Source organism: Calypte anna, chromosome 5A (genome assembly GCF_003957555.1).
Source record: "Calypte anna isolate BGI_N300 chromosome 5A, bCalAnn1_v1.p, whole genome shotgun sequence".
NCBI lineage: Eukaryota > Metazoa > Chordata > Aves > Apodiformes > Trochilidae > Calypte > Calypte anna.
The window spans coordinates 16,285,689-16,304,038 of NC_044251.1; the positions used below are offsets into that span (position 1 = coordinate 16,285,689).

An 18,350-nucleotide genomic window follows, 5' to 3' on the forward strand; every position below is an offset into this window, starting at 1 on the left:
TTTATATGACAACAATACTTGAAGGCAAAAGAATGAAAACGTGATCTCTTCAATCTAAATTTACTTTGACTTTACACTGTAAAAGCAACAGCAGAGAAAACCCCAAACATTTAGTTTCAGTGCAAAAGAATATAACTTGTTCTTGTCTTAATTCTATCCACCTTTAAAATAACATGCTTCACACAGACTTAATGTGTGCAACTTGTCCTGAAAATCACAAAAGATTTCGTTGGCATCACTCACTGTGATACATTGTTATCACTGCATATTACCTGAAGATTATACGTAGATCCTGGTGTATCATACAAGTGGAGAGGTAGACGTTCAATAGATTCTAACACTGCTATCAACTTCCGAATTAATGCAACTGCTGGACGACTGAAAAAATGAAAATTTACTATGTCACCACACAACATCAAGAAAAAAATTCCATGGCATCTCAGAGAATGTAGCAAATATCTCATTGTGCTATCATCTGTTCTAGTGACATGATTACAGCACAGTGAGAAAAATAGTAACCTGCACAGTGATGAACAGGTAACCTTTGTATTTGTCAACACATGTACAGATAAAAGTAGCTCAGCAAAATTTTCGATTGCTATATTTCAATTGCAGGTGCTACTTAAATAGCAATTTTCTACTCCAGAGAAAGTCAAATGTAAACAAAAAGAACATTTCCTCTGTCTTTAAATTACTTTAAACATACTGTTTCACATATCCAAAGATTTTTTTGATTCAGTTTTGTTTTTACCTTTCATCATCTTCATTTTCACTGAATGCTGTTTTGAAAACATTTATTCTCTCTACCAGTTGACTACAGTCTTGTTTCACATCTAAATCGACATTCTAAGAGGAAAAAAATACACATTACTTCTAATAGAAAGCAATACATTCAATCTTTATACTGGCAAAAATATCTGTTTAGTCTTACTGAATTGTCTATTTAAAATCTATATGTGACAAGCTAAATTACATCATCCAATAAAACTGACCAGTGTAGATATAAAAAAGATTTTAATGCCTTATTTGAACTAAAGTCATCTACTGTGGTAGCATATGTTCAATGTGTAGACCAGAAACTGGAGATGGTAAAATCTGCATTTATAATAGATGTTTTGAATTAAAGCACAACTGTACTTTTTTTTTTTAAGAAAGTTTTTCTTCAAAGACTTACGTTCTGTAAACTCACATTATTTAAAACTGTAAGTAACGATTGAACTAAGCCACTACTGCACATTTCGTATGGAGAAATAGTATTCTCATCCTTCAACAGTACAATTAAGTTTTCCAGAGCAGTCTTCATTAAATCTCTCCAAGTATTTTCTCCTTCAATACACTGGAAGACAAAAAGACAATTCTAGTGAAATAAGGTAACAGTTTTTCCATTTCCTTCATTTGAAAAATGACATCGAGTGAAGTATGTAACTAGCAGTTACACAAATTTTGAACCCCCCACATTTCAGACAGACATACTGCAACTTCATGACAGACTAGTCTGAACATTAGCATGTGGTGTCCACTGACACCATACATTACAAATTAAAGGAGGTATACGTACCTGTCTGTTGGTATGAAGTTCCCATGCAGACTCTAACTGCGTTGCTATATTCCTGAGTGTTACAACTACTCCTCGGGGCATGCTTTCAACAGCTTTAAAATGATCATCATACAAATCTCTTGCCATAGTGCGTACCTGCAAATGGATTTTGATAAGCAGAGGGCATACCTTGCTGTCATAAGACTAACTGTTCTCCAGGGAATTAGAAACTTGGGTCATCCTTCTTAAAGGAGTCCCTAACAGATACAGAAAAGAACTGAAACCAATTGTACATCATGAAATGCGAAGGTTGTGAAAGGAGAAATAAATAGAAATACACAGAATCTTAATGAAACTTACAGAAACTAAGTTATCATCATATACTAAGTTAGAGCAGAGGATGGAGAAAATACAGGACTCTTAATCTGTTAATCTTTTTCTTTAGAATTGTATCATGGATCTGATAATATTTTAGAGGCAAGATTAGGTGGGTTTTATATAGTTTCTTACTGCTCTATTCACATTTGTTAGACCAATTCATACAAGTCTACATGTGACCTTAAACTAAGAATTATTTTTTTCCACAAAGTATGAATCGCAGTAGATACAGATTTTATAAAACAAACTATTATTAAAAAACATTTTCTTTATGAGGAATTTCAGAAATAATCTTTACTTTTCATTATCATCACATATCCCACAATAATGTTTCCCAAGCTTTGAAGCTACGCAGTGCAACCTCAGGTATGAAAGAGATTGCCTTCCTTGTATCATTCCATCTGTCTTCATCCATACAGTATTTTAACTTGAAATTCAGTGTCATATTGCCTCAGATGTAAGTTTCTTTACATGCTGCAGATTTTGGTACACAAACTATCAGCTGCACTGACAGAAACGGCAAGAGAGGTCAAGACTGACAATTAGCTTGAACCCTTGGCATCAGTTGGCCACAGAATGTAGTTATTTTATGGTTTTGTAAAAATCTTAATACTTGACTTCCTAGCTCCTCTTCTTTCCCCTCATTTTGAGGAGAAAAAGAAGAATTTTAAAGTCTAAAATAAGAGTATTTACACATTTTACTTCACCACCACTATTCTTCCCATACAGACTATGCACTTCCATCCCCCAATCAGTCAAAATATCCAGTAATCTAAAATTAGTATCTGAATGTAGTGAATATAAGTAACATATACTTCCCATAAAACTGTAGTATTGTTCATAACATCTTTTTCCTAAGAAAAACCTACAGAAATAGATAAATATACATCAGAAGGACTGGATTTGTTTTCCTCTAGAAGAGCAGAGTTTACAAAGGATATCTGGATAAGAGCCCCTGCAGAAGTGCTTTGTTCCACGTGAAGTTTTCCTCTTCAAGCCCAACATAAAATGCAGTTTAGTTGAAACCAGAAATTTTAATCCTTTAATAGGAAACTACAACTCCATAAGCCTGTTATAAAATAAAAAAATCTCAAACTCTAAGTAGAAAATTCACAAATGCTCACAAACCTTTTGCTTCGTCTTCTCCAGTTTGGATTTCAACTTTCTTCCCCTTTTGCCTGTCCAGCCAGTCACAAATTCTGACCCTACAACATATTTTCAGAAAAGTCACAATTTCTCACAGGTGTGGAGAAGCAACAAACAGAAAAACTACCTCATATACCCTTGCTCCTACCTGTCCTTAACACATACCTACATACTTACCCAAAGAGGTTTCAGCTGTAAACGAATGCTTTGTTCCTCTGTTAGATTCAAACACAAAGCCTGGTAGATCTTCTTTCAGTATTGTAGCTTGCTGACCATCAGAATTGTGAATAGCAATTTCTCCTTCTTTCAAACAGGTAAGTGACCAGTTTCCCACAGTAAGTTTAGTTGGCCCTGGTGCTGATAAAATTGGCTGGCTTGTGGTCGATGGTTTTACTTGGCTTCGAGCTCTTTGCAGCTTCTCAAGGAACTCACTTCTACTTTCTATAGAAAAAGAAAAAAAAAATTTTTTTTTCCTTCCAACAACTGAGTCCACCACATCTCAAACAATTTTTTAATTTTTTAAGAGCAAAACAACTCAGCACATTCAATGCAAAATTATATTTGAAATTAAGGGTCTTAAAGTGTTCTAAATTTCTTCCCACTATATATTTCTGTACTTCAACTGTGATTTATTCTATGATGGCATCAAAGTGGACAGACAATGGGACTCTTTCTGAATGGTCATATTGACAGATGTATTAATTCATCTTTATAATTCTAATGGGAAGATAAAAAAAAACTCATTATGAAATTTTAGTCTTGCAAAAATAATTTCTTATTATGGCCAGTATGAACTATTCTCAAAAGTAAGTTTTTAGAAATAGGAAGTTAAATTAATCCTCCAACAGGAAAACAGCAATCAACTTCATGGCTTAAAGCAAATGGAGAAAAGATGTCAAAGCCACATAAAACCATTGAAAAAATCCACAGAACTTTTGCAGAGACTGACAATTAACGTGTTAAAAGTAAATTTGTGCTGAGCTCAGATTAATTGTCACTAAGACACATACACACAAATTTTTAAGCTATACTAAAACTTCTGCTCATCTCCTTTGCAGAATCTCTACATTCAACTCAAAGAAAGTAAAAAAATAACATTTAGATTATTCAATACAGTGACATTATGTTAATTCAAGTGTGGGAATATGTTGGTAAACTAGTATGAAATTATTCCAACTACCTCAGCTTTAGCTAGACTTTGATATTGTACTAACTAAAAGGCTGCACATTATATTAGCATAATTCCAGCAAATTTGATGAGTTTATAATTTTTGTTTTTAAAATTCCATATAAAAATGCAATAATCTCAATGTAAAGATTACATCTCCATTACAAAGTTAACAAGTACCCTCATCTCTCAGCATATTGACTTGATAAATACAGCTTTGGTAGTCCATGCATTTGTAAAATTGCTGTTTTCCTTTTGCTGTAATGACTTGCACCCTATATTTTTCTTATTTGCCATTTTTCTTGTTGTGTAATACAAAATTAAGTAATTTCTATGCAAAAATATCTATTATCGAGGCATAAAATTCTTTATTGCTTAAGATACATAGAGTGAAGATTTATAAAATTAATTATGAAGATTCATATGCAAAACTAAAATTCTGCTAATGAAATCTTCCCAAAATTCCATAATTACATTGTAATAAATGTATTATAGAGCATATTCCACTGACAGCGTGATGATTATACATGGCTAGGAGTAAGTTCAGGTTCCCTTAGACAAAATTTTGAGACTCACGTAAAGCTTCAAAAGTACCATTGAATTTCAATTTTTGCATTGAACTTTATTTTTTTGTAAAAATTCAAACAAAACAAATATTAAGCTAACATGGAGAGGGGTGAGTACAGACCTTCCAGAGATGTTCATAGCATATGTATTTCCCCCCTCCTCCCGGGCCCAGCGTTCCATCATGCAATACACACAAATTCCATTACCCAGCCCTCTATATTCTTGCCAGTTGTGAAGTTACTAAAAAGTACACCACAAGATTATTCAGTAATGATTTAGGAAAGCAGAACATATAGTATAGTTCAGGACTTAAAGATAGTAATCTGAGTCCATACTATACTCTAGAAACTGTAACTGACGTTAACAAATGCTAGTTTCTTGTCTCCTAAATAAGAGAGAGGCTGCTGCACACACTTAGAGCTAATGATTAAAGAATTACACTGCAATGTCAACACTCTTAGATATCTATTTGACACCAATAAGATATGCAAGACTGCTGATTTAATCCTAGTTTAGCTCCTTCCCTCCCATAACATCCATGCTAGGTATTTTGTTCAAAAATGTGGGATTCATTCAATTTTTTTTTTAAAGACTGACATGAAGAGATACGTCTTCATTAATTCCCAATCTGATTTTTTTTTTATAGTTTTCTCAATTCCAAATTTATGTGATCCATTCCCATCTGATCCTTTAGAGAAATGGTCAAGTCCCATCCCCACACCCAGATCACTTGGAAGGAAGAAAGCAGAATTGGCATCAAGGGCCTAAAAGGATTTAAGAAATTGTTCTCACGAATCTTCTTTAAATTATATGAGATGATGAAGAAGAATCTCAGAACAGAAAATATTTATCTAAGGTATTAGCCTTGTTGAAAAGAATGCAAGGATGCATTTTCTGCCAAAAAAAAAACCCCAAAAAAACCAAGTTGTTTCCAGCTGTTATATAAATGTAAAAACACACTGTATCACATCTTATCTTTATTCCACAAAACTGATAGGCAAAATCATTGGCAGGCCATTTCTATCCTGAATCATATGTTCTGTTATTTCAATCTATGGCTTGTTGAAAATACAGTGTTACTGCATAAAATTTTATGTCTGCTAGTTCATAAATGCATGAACTGTTGCAAAAAGGATGAAACAATCATGGAGGGTTATTTCTGCATCCAGAACAAGCTTTGTATTCTGTACAGAAAATTAAATCCACCTGTGCATTGCCAGTGCATAAGGTCTGTTCCCTTATCCTCTCTCCAACAAACAATTAAGACACTGTAATCTGTTTCCCAGTCTCAATGAGAAACTTTCCATTACTTTGTCTTCAAACACATGCAATTTCATTCTGCTAGCTAGAAGCAAACAACAAACTGCCATTTCACCCTGCTTTTCCTGGGACGGCCACTACAAAGTGCTTTTAATGACTGGGGTGAAAAAATTAAGTATGCATGGAGAAGAATCAAAACAAAACAAAGTTAATACACTTTCACTGGCAAGATGTTTACTTAACACAATCCACCAAGGAAGTCAAGTTATGGTCACATGCTATCTGACAAAAAAAAGCATCACAATTAACTGACCACCTTCCACCTGTTTACATCCTTTACTATTTAGTAAGCCAATTCCTGCAAAAGAAAACAGCTCCAATCAAATTATATAAACAAACATAACAGTCTCAAAACTTAACTTGGACTTGAATTGTAAAGAAACTACCTGAACTATCAGATCCTCCCTCAGGGCTGCCACTGGAATACATCGTGGCCAGTTTTCCATCCAAGATAAATCTGAACCATCCATTACTACCATTAGATAGCTCCAGGGCTGCAGCATCACTCCAGATATACAGGCAGTCCCTTCCCCTAATGATTGACCAGTCTCTCCAGTGATACGGTTTACCCTGTTGCAGTTCTTTAGCATCCTCCTGTGGCTCATCCTCCTGTAATAAAATTGCATTAAATAACACAAACAAAAAACCCAAAACAAACAAAACAGCTCCCAAAACAGCTTATAAACCACAGACATTTTACAATTACTCAAACCAGAATTACAGGAACTATATTGCTTCTGTCAGCAAAAAATATCATTAAAAGTATTCTTTAATAGAATAACATACTTTGAAGAAGAAGCTTCCTTTCAGATACAGATTTATCTATTCAACAATAACAACAGATTACTGACTGGGACATCCACCTCTGTTGAATACTTGTATTGTGAGAAAAGAATCACAAAACACTTGAGGCTGGTGGTCACACAGTCCAAACCCCTGTTCAGGTAGAGCCACCCAGAGCCCACTGCTCAGGACCATGTTCAGATGGCTTTTTAAGAACTAAGCACTTTTTAAAAGAATACCAACTGAAAAACCCACCCCTCAAAAAAATCAAAACAACCAAACCAAAACCCACAGTAAAAAAAGCTTAACTATACACTGAAAGCTTAGCTACACAGCTTAACTGTATAGATAACAGGAGCAATCTGTTATCCACTCAGTTAATCTGAGTGGTCTGTAATGCCTAATGGAAACTGGCAAATAACTTCAATATGCACTTAAGGTTTTAATAGTCTAGAAAATAATTATATAAATATGTATTTATATACATATTTATATACATATTACATATATACATTATATTACATATTTATATACATAAAACATTCCCTAAAAATGGTTTTTAAAATTTCAATTCTTTGATGCATGTACATCCAAAGAGATGCACTCTTTTTGGAAAGGATTAATTTTTTTAGGAGTAATTTTGAAAACTGGACCAAAAGAGGTGTCAATCAATTTGACCACAGGTATGAACAGGAAAACTCTACAGATAAGAATGTGCTACCAATAAATGAAATTACAGAAAACAAGAAAAACAATTGCAACAAGTTGTGTACAAGAAGCATTAATTTAATAACCTAACTACCTTGGACATTTTCGTAAGAGTGAAAATAATAGCTGAATTGTTGGTTTTACAGGAACACAGCTATCTATTCCATATCCATACTTACCTTCTCAGGTTTAGACTCCTCTTCATTTTCATCATCAGATGAAGGCCCTGCCAGAGTTGACACTTTACTAATTACACCAAGTCTAGCCAGCTGGTCTAGGAAAAGATCACCACCTTTATCCACCAAATCCCTTATGATTTGCAAGGCTAGCAAATGGCCATCATCATCGTCCTGCAATACATTGGGATGGAAAGGAAATAACTTTATATGCTGAAATTCACACATGGTCACAGATGAATAAACCTTTAAGGATTAGCTGTTAACAAATATGTGGAATCAATAAGCATGACTCCCTTTTTTGCCCTGGTTTCAAAGGACAGTATTCTCTTTCTTCCTACCTCTTGATCAAGAACTGTAGCTGTTATCTCAACCAGTATTGTAGGCAAATTGTGGCCAGCATCAGAGTCACAAACCTCTTTCAGCAGTGCCTCAGAACAAAAGTGTATCATTTTTCTAATGAGGGCAAGACTTGCTTTCCTTTAAAAGAGATTAAAAAAAAACATTATTACAAAGGTAAAGCAAGCAGTAATCAAAGCAACAATTCAAGATAAAACGGCTTTTGCAACACATCTATGCATGCATTCAAAACAAAACAAATTTTTAAAGAATTTCAGCTCCTATTCTTGGAACCAAAACTAGGTACTGTTGATAAGCCCTACATTTACATCAAAGAGTAATTCACCTACTGATCTAGTTTATTTTTCTCTCCTCAATCCTTCTCTAGGTAAGCCTATTCTGCTCTGTCTTTATCCACTCCTAGTGATCACTATCACTTGATCACATACTTGATCTTCCTCCCAGGTATCCAGCCTTCAATAAATACTTCCTGTGTTTTGTTGAGATCCCTATAGTTTTAAAGTCTAAACTTGCTATTAGATCATGTAGCTTTCCACATTAAGAACTACAATTAATCTGGAAGCCAATCCCTTCTGCAGAGTTAAAGCTGAATTTTTTATTTGATAGACTTTTAAAACATTATTTCACAGAATCACACAGAATGACAGACTGTTAGGTTTACCTGATCCACAAAGAAAACTTTAAAATAGAGAGCCAACTACTTCTTCCCACAACCTCCAAACAATCACACACAGATTGTTAATACAGTTTATTTCTTTCATTTAAAATGGTCTAGTTTAAGCTTCCTATAATCAGCTCATGTAGAGTCTCTCTCCATTAAAGTCCATTTTTACTTTATATTTTCAACCCTCAAAGTACCTATAAACACTAGGAAAACAAACAAGAAACTAAGAAAATGTATTTGTAGTATAAAAGGCTGAGAGTTTATTGTCACACACAATTTATCACAACCATTTGCCACCCACAGTATTCCTTTTTACGTATTAAATTATATTACTTTCTTTTAATTCTCTCAGTAAGAAGCATCTTCCCCAGTGAATTAACACTTAAGCTGTCAAGAAGTCTTCTAAAACCTTCAAAAATAGCTTTTTTCCAGTCTTTCTGATATTCAAAGGAATCTTGATACCACTTCAATAGTTTACCTCTCCTAAATTAGTACTTTCATTATAGTGTCTGTAATCAAATATACAGTATACACTGACTATACAATGCACTATATGAAAACAGTGTTCTTTCATCATACTATAGTCAAGAGTAGACTTCTTTCTCCCATTTCTGAATAAGTAAACATATTTTTTAAGACACCACTTCTCCAGAAAGGAAAAAACACTACTTAAATACTAACTAAAAACCACTTGCTCTGAATAGAACCACTGCTACTCAAACAGAAGTATTTTTGTGTCACTTGGATTACTTACACTTCTAGATGTTATTTTTACTTTTAAAAAAACAACAAACCAAGAAACTAAACCAACAAACAAATCACCTTGGATTTTTTATGAGAATGTTTTAAAATTCAAAATATGCAGGGAAACTGACTGCCACAACTATTACCTTATTGAAGGCAACATAGTTTGTTGAAATGTTTGTGCAAACACAGGCAATAATCTTTTCAAGTATATGGGTGCCATTTCTGGGTCTCCTTTGGGTTCATTACATTCTTCCTCATCTTTGTTTGCATCTTTCTTTTTCTTCTCATCTCCTTTGTTGACAGGACACATCCAATCCCCTGGAAAATATTTTTTTCCCCAAAAATGTTCAATGACAAAAAACAACCAAGCAAAGAAGCCCTTTAAATAAATGTAAGAGCTTTCTTTACGAACATCTAAGTACCTGCATCCCTAAAAATATAATATTTAAACGTGCAAGAATTTTCATGAAGAGAACTGCTTCATAACAAGTGCCACCAAATACTGCTCACAAGAGAAGATCCAAATGCTTGAAAAGGCCTATATGAAGTCAGAAACCACCTGTAGCTAGAGTGCTACAAAAGCCTCACAAACAGCTGAAGTGCACTTCTCCCACTGAGAAAGAAAGGGTGTCAGAGAAGATACCAGGGCTGACATCCTCTGAATCCACAGCAAAATCCCAGTTTAGTCCTACTCCACAGCTAAAAAGCAGGACCATTGCCACTGCTCATGCACAGTCAGCTGTTTCTTTGATAAAGACATACAAAATACTATGGTTTTCTTATGTACTTTGCAGGTTAAGGAAGGTTGGCCATAAAATTCTATTTTTTAAAAATTAATCCTAATAGAGTAAGATTTGAATAATTGAATTACACAGTACATATACGCACTTCTACAGGCAAGGGTATGGAACTAAAAGCTGCACTCACCTGGAGACTGAAGAATAGCTACTACTTCACTGTGCCCCCTTTCACGAGCTTTATCTAAAGGGGTTTTCCCATCCTCATCTCTCAAATCAGGGTTTGCACCATGTCGTAAAAGAGTCTGAGAACAAAAATTTTTAAATATGAAAAAACAAAAATTCCTTCTTCCAAGGTGGTAAGCTTGTTTTTCATATATCTTTGCTTTCAAGAATCAGAAAAGTATAGGGAAGTTAACACATTATGCACTTTTTACATCTGTAGAGCTAATATAAATCTACTTTTATTCATATTACTGCCCTGTAACAAAAAAAAATATTGTATTTTGACAAACACTGTAAAGAACACGTAAATATCTGACAGTGCAGATGTTAAACATACTACAAAGACAGTTTGTACAGAACAAGACAAAAGTCAGTATGTGAGGGTTTCTAACATTATTAGTTTAAATCATACCTTTGCTACCTGAGGTCTTCCAAAACATGCTGCATAATGTAATGAGGATGACCTCTGACCTCTGTTAACATCAGCACCCCTTTCACAGAGGAATTCTACCTGTTAAATAAGAAAAAAGAAGCTTGTCTTTTTATCTTTTTTTTTGTTGTTGTTGTTACATAAATAGCCTAAGTTTAAGACTACGTAAAAATAATTTACCATTTCTTGAGTTCCAAAAGCTGAGGCCCAATTTAAAAGAGTTTGTCCTACATCATCCATAAAATTTACTTCAAAAGCTGAAAGATAATGAAATAAGAAAGTTAAAGTTCCCGGAATTATAAATGAAACTTCAATGTTCTTTAAATAAGTGTCAGGTCCTAATAAGAAAGTATGCCTCCTCCAGAAAGTAAGGAAACCAAGCCTCCTAATAAGAAAGTAAGCCTCCAGGGAATACTTTATGTCCCTAATTGCATTTTTTCTTTGAAGTAGCATAATAACAAATACTAACATGATCTGTTGTGTCTGTAACAAAATAAGTAAAATTGTATATCAAGAATTTCAAGTTACTGTCTAAGTATTTGTTACGACACCATAGATTATAAAAAGATAACTGGGTTTATCTCCTTTCAGAGTATTTTTCTTACCTCCTGTGTCAATAGCATCTATTAGTGCATCAGTGTCCTTACTGCGGATGCAGTCTATCAGCTGCCGATGGGAACGTTCCCCAGAACTGTCCAACCTTCTCAGTCCTGGGATCCTGCCCGTGGATCCAGCACTGGATTTTGGCAGAGCTTTTCTCCCTTCGAACAGTAGCACCAAAAGAAGATCTACTAACCGCATGGTATCCAGTACACATCTCTCATCACCCTGCAACGCACTTTCTATAGAATCTGGAAGTTCAGATCTTAGGAGATCCTGGAAATAATTAAAAGTCTGAACAATAAAAAATATACAGGGCTTTAGAAAATACTATCAGAACTGGGTTTCATTTCCATATGAAATGTTTCCTTTTTTTCCCCTCTTTACAAATAACCTATATGTATGTATGTGCATATATATATGTAAATAAAAATCTATATAAAACACTGACACAATCTTGCTTATATTGAAGTTAATGAAGGGAAAAACTTAGTAAGAACAAAAAGCTGTAGCATAAAAGGATTTCTTACATGTGTTACTACTGGAGAGCCTCTACACAGGGTTGACAACAGGCTTACAATAGTTGACACCTGATTACTTAATTTAGAGTCTGCAGCTGTAGATGGTGCTCCAGTGCTACTCCGTCCAGGTTTGCAAGCTGAAGATGGGCCTGATGCTGCCCCACCAGCAGCTGCCATTCGAGATAACAACTCCTCAGTTAATCCATGCTTAGCTAATGGGGCTGGGTCAACTCCACGCCGTGTGAATCTGTCAGCTAATGAAGCAAAACATCTCAGAGCTCCATCTGAAACCTAAGAAAGAAGTTCAAGAGCAAAGATGAAAGAACGGTTACTTAAGATGAGAAGATGCTAAGGGGATATTTACAAGAATACTGGACACACAGGAGAAGCCAATTTCCCCAGGTTCCCTTCAAAGACAAGGAACGCAAGAGACAGGGTTTTAAGTCAAAAACTCTGAGTACTCTGAATTCCTCATTGATGGACTGTACAGTTTGTTGTTGGGTTTCCCTCCCCTCTTTCTGTTGATGATATTTGGCAATCATTGAAGCTATTTTAATTTTGTTTATATCTCAGCATTGTGAAGATCATCTTCACTGTATGAGCAAAAACCCAAACCGATGTAGAAAAACACATTTATTAAATTACCAAATTAATTACCAGTCTAAAAAGTTTTTATTCTAGATACTGTTCCCTCGGTGAACAACTATTTGTAGTCCCCACTAGTAACTGTCCATTCTAAGAATAATATTAGAGAAAAACACAAAACAAAACAACCCATTCAACCAACCAAAAATCCAACAAAAATCCCCATAGCAGGGTACTAAAATATAACTGGTTGTTCTGATGCTAACTGTTAAGGCAGCTTTCTAGTAATAAAGCTTAAAAAAAAAAAAACATTCCAAAGAACCAAGAAAATGCACTATGAGGTTTTACTTCTTAATTTTCACACATTTACTGAATTTCAAATTTGTTCCTGAATGGACAATGAACACAACTTAAAAATTTCTTTACAATTTATTTTCCATATTTATGGGCTCTAAATATTCTAATGTTATAATTTGGTATAAGTAATATTATATGCTAATATTACAATATGTTTTATTAAATCAGTGCTTTTTATTAAACAGGATCAAACAAGGTGAGGCATGAACTCAGAACTACAAAAGCATTAAATTGACAGTGAAGTTTGACAATTAAAGTTGTATTTAAAGGTCTATGTAGGTCTCATAAGTAAAAGAAATTTTTCAACTTGACTGAGCCTAAAAATGGAACTGGGAAAATCCAATTTTACCCTCAGATAACCCAGGCTGTCCACTGAGAGCCTGACCCAGGGATATGTAAATATTTTTGTGACAATAAGATACACACTCCCAAATTTAGGTTTGTCACTTAAAAAAAAACCAAACAACTAACTGTGACACTGGGGAAACAAGGGTTACTGATGATCCTCTTAACAATCCAGCAAATAAGACTGCTGGACAAATGCCCAGGCCAACCTCTTTCTCATGTTGGTGTTGAAAAGAAGGGAGGTTTTGCTTTTAACACCTGTCCCATCTATAAACTAAAAGCATCATCATCTTTCAGATTAGAAGGTTTGCATGGGCATATGAATATGAAATCTTGCACATTTGCCTTTCTAGATGTATAAGAGCAAACCAGACTGGTGTTGAAATAGTTAAAAAACAAAAAGAAAAACAAAAGAAAACACAAAACAAACAAAAAAACACAAATAAAGACACCCCAAAAACCCAACCAAAACCCCAACAATATCTATTCTTTACCAAACTCTAAATCACCATAGTTTTTACCCTCTAAACTACCAGCTTCTATCACAGCTATCAGCTATCACATACCAAGAGACCTCAGAGACATTTACTCATCAACACAGAACAAGACATTTAGCCAGACTTCAAAGTCAAAATCTTAATTCTCCATTAAGTTTGCAAGGACTTGATAAACATTTCTCCTAAAGAAATGCAAACCATGCTGAAGTTCTGGCATGGACCCTGAATTCCAAGAATTCTGATTTATCAGTACAGTTTTGCAACAGTTTTTTCTTTAACTTGTAATAGTCCCTACTGGCATTTTGCTCCACTTCTTTAACAGAATGATGGCTAGACAATTCTGCCAATCTTTATGTAATCTGAATACACTTTATGCATTTTTTTTATCAGAAATACGCAAGTTCAGTGTATTTAACACATTAAATTAGTGGCATCAGTTTACAAAGCAAGAGAGCACTGTGGATGGTATCTACATTTCTTCACACCTACTGCAAGTTTAGTAGAAATGTTAGAAAACCAAACTTTCAGATAAACTGTTCTTGTGGCCACATATATCTTTTATTTTGTTTGACCTCTTCTCAACTGATGTTACTGACCAGCAGCCAAAAGCTGACCAACAGTGTAGAGGTAAGGTGGAGGGGGAAGGGGAAAAACAATACCTTACAAAGAAAGTTACTGGGCCAATCTGTAATACACACCAACATTCCTTGTGTATCCCAAGTCCTGTTTCACACAAAACATGTTTCTCAAGGATACCAGTTGAGATTTACTATCCCACTCATTCCAATCTCAAGCACATTTACCTAAGCCTTAGCTGCTAAATCAGTTTATCTGAACAGTCACTCATTCCATTCAGTTCACCAACAGCCCCACTGAATGTTTTCTTTCAAACATTATAAATTGGTAAACAGTTAAAATATTACAGACTTGTGGTCTAAATTTCAGGATTAGCTGGCCTGAGACGATCAGTGCATTAATAAAGTTACATAATGTCTAAAAAACATAACTTAATTGGTCTGAAATGACTAATGTGACAGTGCCCTGCTGGCTGGGTCTTTCAAAAAAAAATCTAAAAATACATTTAAAAAATTTACATCACAGGCCATAAAGATGTAGCCTCTCAAATACAACATGCTTAATAAATGGGACAAAGGGAAGGTTGGGGAGAAAGGTGGGAGGTGTAGACAGAGGAATGAGAACAAAGGTGGAGGTAAAATGGTATAGACAAGAAGCCTGGCCAGGGTACAGCAAGAATTTAGCTAAATAGCTATTGCAACGCACATTAGTATGACATACACAAAAGGCTATTACTACTAGGAAGATAATTCCTCTTGGATTCATTTTCTAGATTTTACAAGAAGTACCTCATCCCAAATTAATAAAGCTGCAATAAAGAAGTGCTGCTTTTATAGTAGGACCATTTAAACTGGCTTCCAAGATAATACTTCCAAGATAATAGCATTGACTATGGATGTTTTTATTACTTCTCTTATTTTGGAAAAAACAACAAACCAAATTGATTTTTGTTTCTTAATTATGCTCAATTTAATAGTGACTGCAGACATAGAGGTGCAGACATAGAATAATTAATTCCTTCAGGAAGTATTTCAAAACACAAAATGAAATAAGCTACAGGATATTTTTCAATAAAGTTTTCAGTGGTTAAATCAGATCATATTTACACAACAGTGGCTCCAGTAAAATGCTGAGCAGCATTTTTGTCCTTTTTTTTCCTGGACATCTGTAAAACTATAAAAATATCCAAATATATAACAACTACTATGTAAACATATAATTGTGGAGACTATATATAAATATCTAGCCATTCTTTTATTAAACATAATGGAGATACCATTCACAGCGTACAGACCCAACGATTACATTACCTGATGGTCTTCATGTTTTAATAAACTAGACAGTGATTCCACACAGATCTCTAATGAAGAATCCTGAGGCTCCATTTTGCCACAGAGTCTGGATACCACAGCCATAGCTGAATGTAAAGTATCTTTATGAACAAGGTGTCCACTGTCACGAATGAATGTCAGAACACAATTCAACCCTCCAGCTTCAAACACAGCTCCAGACTCACGGGTACAGATTAATTCTAACACCTAGGAAAAAATGAAGTTTCATTATAATGAAGTAAGCATAAAAAGGCATTTATTTGTTTATATCCATCTACAGAAATAACAGAACAAATAAACTCCTCTCTTCCTCATCACACAGAAAGGGCCAAAGCCTCCAGTCCTCTAGTAGCTACAGTTTTCTTCAAAAACACAGGAGTGAATCCAAGGACATCCATCAATAGCATGGCCATAACAGATGTTCATGAGAGACATCTAGGTAATAGTATCTTTTCCTGGGGGAATTAAGTCTTTGGACAAAACACGACTGAGAGCTTGGAAACTTCCAAGAGTACTCGTACTCCAGTGCTGCAGTGGATGTACTTATGAGTAGAGTAGAACTGGTAAATAGGAAATACATTCACTAAGTCTGATGCCAGGCTAATCAAGGTTTCAAACTGTATGTTATCACATAGACATGAGGGATGCTTTACACAAGAGATTTTAAGGGTTTGTAAATTTTTCTTAAGTCTTCACATGGGTGCAGAGGAACTGTATCCAGTGCCACTGAAGAGAGAGCAGACAACTCCCTTGCAGGATAAACATATATAAAAATACACATATGGAGCAGTTATATAAATGTGGAGCAATCATATATATTACATGTATGTATCTGGATATGCATGTATAAATATATATAAAGAGAACAATTCTTCATTTCTCGTTACTTTTTTTTTTTTTTTTTTTTTTTTACAAAATCTTGGCTTTGTAGAGCAGGAAACTGACACTAAAGACAAGTGGCACTTCTGGCATGTACACTTGTATAATACTCTGGTTTTGCTTCACATTCTAATAAAATAAATAGGAAAGTTTTTTTTAAACAGTAAATTTGCAGCTCCTTCATGAAAACAGAAGGTTCTTCAGAGTACATACCTTTACACATTGCTCAGCCAAATCTCTGCTGGTTCTGTTGTTAAGTTCAACAACTACTAAACGATTACAAAGTGCCTTGATAGCTCCATCCACTCCCACGATCCTACGAGTGCATTCGGCTGATACATCCAGATAATATGTTATGGCACGAGCTGTTACTTCTAATACATTGTCTGGAGCACTTTCATCAAGAAAAATTTTGCACAGTGCTGGTAAAAAAGTTCGAGGAGGGCAACTGTAGGAAAAAACCAACATAACAAAGTATTATTAATTGTGTGAGCTTTTCTACATCAAGTAATTTCACACACTTTCACATTAACAGACTGATGTTTTTCATATTGACATGATCTGATCAATTAGTTTATAGTTGGTTCAGAGCACTGAATCAGAATTTAGGCATCTCATACACACCTGTGAAATTCAAACCAGTAACCCAAAAAGATGCTGTAGTACAGGAGGAACTGCGCAGTAACAAATTTCAAAATTTTAAAACCACACAGGGAAAATTTATCCTCTTGAGAAATTATTTTAGGAATTAATATCACACCACCAAATAGAATGCTTTTTTTCTTAACAGAGCTTCAAGATTCAAGATGATAAATAGCTATTTATAATGAAATATTATATTTGATACGGAGACTAAAGATTTTGGTTTTGCTGTAAAACTTTAATTCTCTGAGTGCTGCTTCTTCCCTACATTGTCACTTACCTTTTTATTTTATTTCAGTTTCCTTCCCCTCACTTAATTCTTTTTCCTTAACCACACTGAAACATTTAATTCATTTAGCTTGCTTCTCTTGCAATTTCTCTTCATACCCAAAGCTCTCCTTTTAATTGTTAGCCTCATTTCCATATGCAAGGACATCCAAGAACATCCCCACAGCTTCATAACAGAACAAGCAAGCTGCAACAGTCGTCCTATCCTTCTTACACAATAGGATACAAATCAAAATGGACGGTCATGATAATGCTTTTCACAGTTATGGCAGCTGTGATTAAAACTGGTTTAGATCAAAAGTTCCAGGACACAGAGCCATACTTTAAGATAATTTATCTTCCAATAGTATACTTATCAATGAATAAATTAAAATATGAGTATGTACTACTATAGTGGTAGAAGACTTCCAAAGTGGTTGAGGTGAATTAAGGGAAGGTGATAAATGTTGTCACAGTAGTTGAAATAATTGGATAACTCACCCTTAGATGTAAGGGATCAGAACTACATCTACAAGATGCAAATACTGTAATTTTTTCTTAAACCAGGGTTTTGATTGCAAAAAAAGGCTTACAGCTTAATAATTTGAAACAACAAAACTAATAGCATGCTTTTTGGCCTAGAAGGCAGGTGAAGTATCTGCTGAGCCATCAGTGTGAAGACTAAACCTGAGGTCATTCAGTACCCATCTGCTATGCACAGTGACTCACACAAAGGCAGCAAATCCTGGGACAGGGAAGTGCTAACTGTTTCCTGGAAGATCTGGCAATGCTTCATGGAGTAAT

The 18,350-nt window shown here is 34.7% G+C and overlaps 1 protein-coding gene across 10 annotated transcripts in view; it reads right to left on the minus strand.

Moving 5' to 3' along the window:
• The window catches only part of HECTD1 (HECT domain E3 ubiquitin protein ligase 1), a 62,528-nt gene that overhangs the window by 26,606 nt on the left and 17,572 nt on the right, over positions 1–18,350 (minus strand). For 4 of the 10 annotated variants that reach the window (XM_030452743.1, XM_030452742.1, XM_030452746.1 and 1 more), the window contains exons 3-20: positions 16,851–17,085; positions 15,738–15,965; positions 12,077–12,358; positions 11,552–11,840; positions 11,127–11,203; positions 10,929–11,027; positions 10,482–10,596; positions 9,698–9,872; positions 8,125–8,263; positions 7,787–7,957; positions 6,503–6,725; positions 6,370–6,414; positions 3,239–3,502; positions 3,044–3,120; positions 1,559–1,693; positions 1,190–1,336; positions 752–846; positions 273–378 (exon numbers count right to left, since the gene is read on the minus strand). In XM_030452743.1, coding sequence (XP_030308603.1) covers positions 273–378; positions 752–846; positions 1,190–1,336; positions 1,559–1,693; positions 3,044–3,120; positions 3,239–3,502; positions 6,370–6,414; positions 6,503–6,725; positions 7,787–7,957; positions 8,125–8,263; positions 9,698–9,872; positions 10,482–10,596; positions 10,929–11,027; positions 11,127–11,203; positions 11,552–11,840; positions 12,077–12,358; positions 15,738–15,965; positions 16,851–17,085 — 2,902 coding nt within the window. Of the gene's footprint in view, positions 1–272; positions 379–751; positions 847–1,174; positions 1,337–1,558; positions 1,694–3,043; positions 3,121–3,238; positions 3,503–6,369; positions 6,415–6,502; positions 6,726–7,786; positions 7,958–8,124; positions 8,264–9,697; positions 9,873–10,481; positions 10,597–10,928; positions 11,028–11,126; positions 11,204–11,551; positions 11,841–12,076; positions 12,359–15,737; positions 15,966–16,850; positions 17,086–18,350 lie in introns of all 10 variants that reach the window. The other 6 variants (XM_030452741.1, XM_030452745.1, XM_030452744.1 and 3 more) reach the window with 4 other exon arrangements.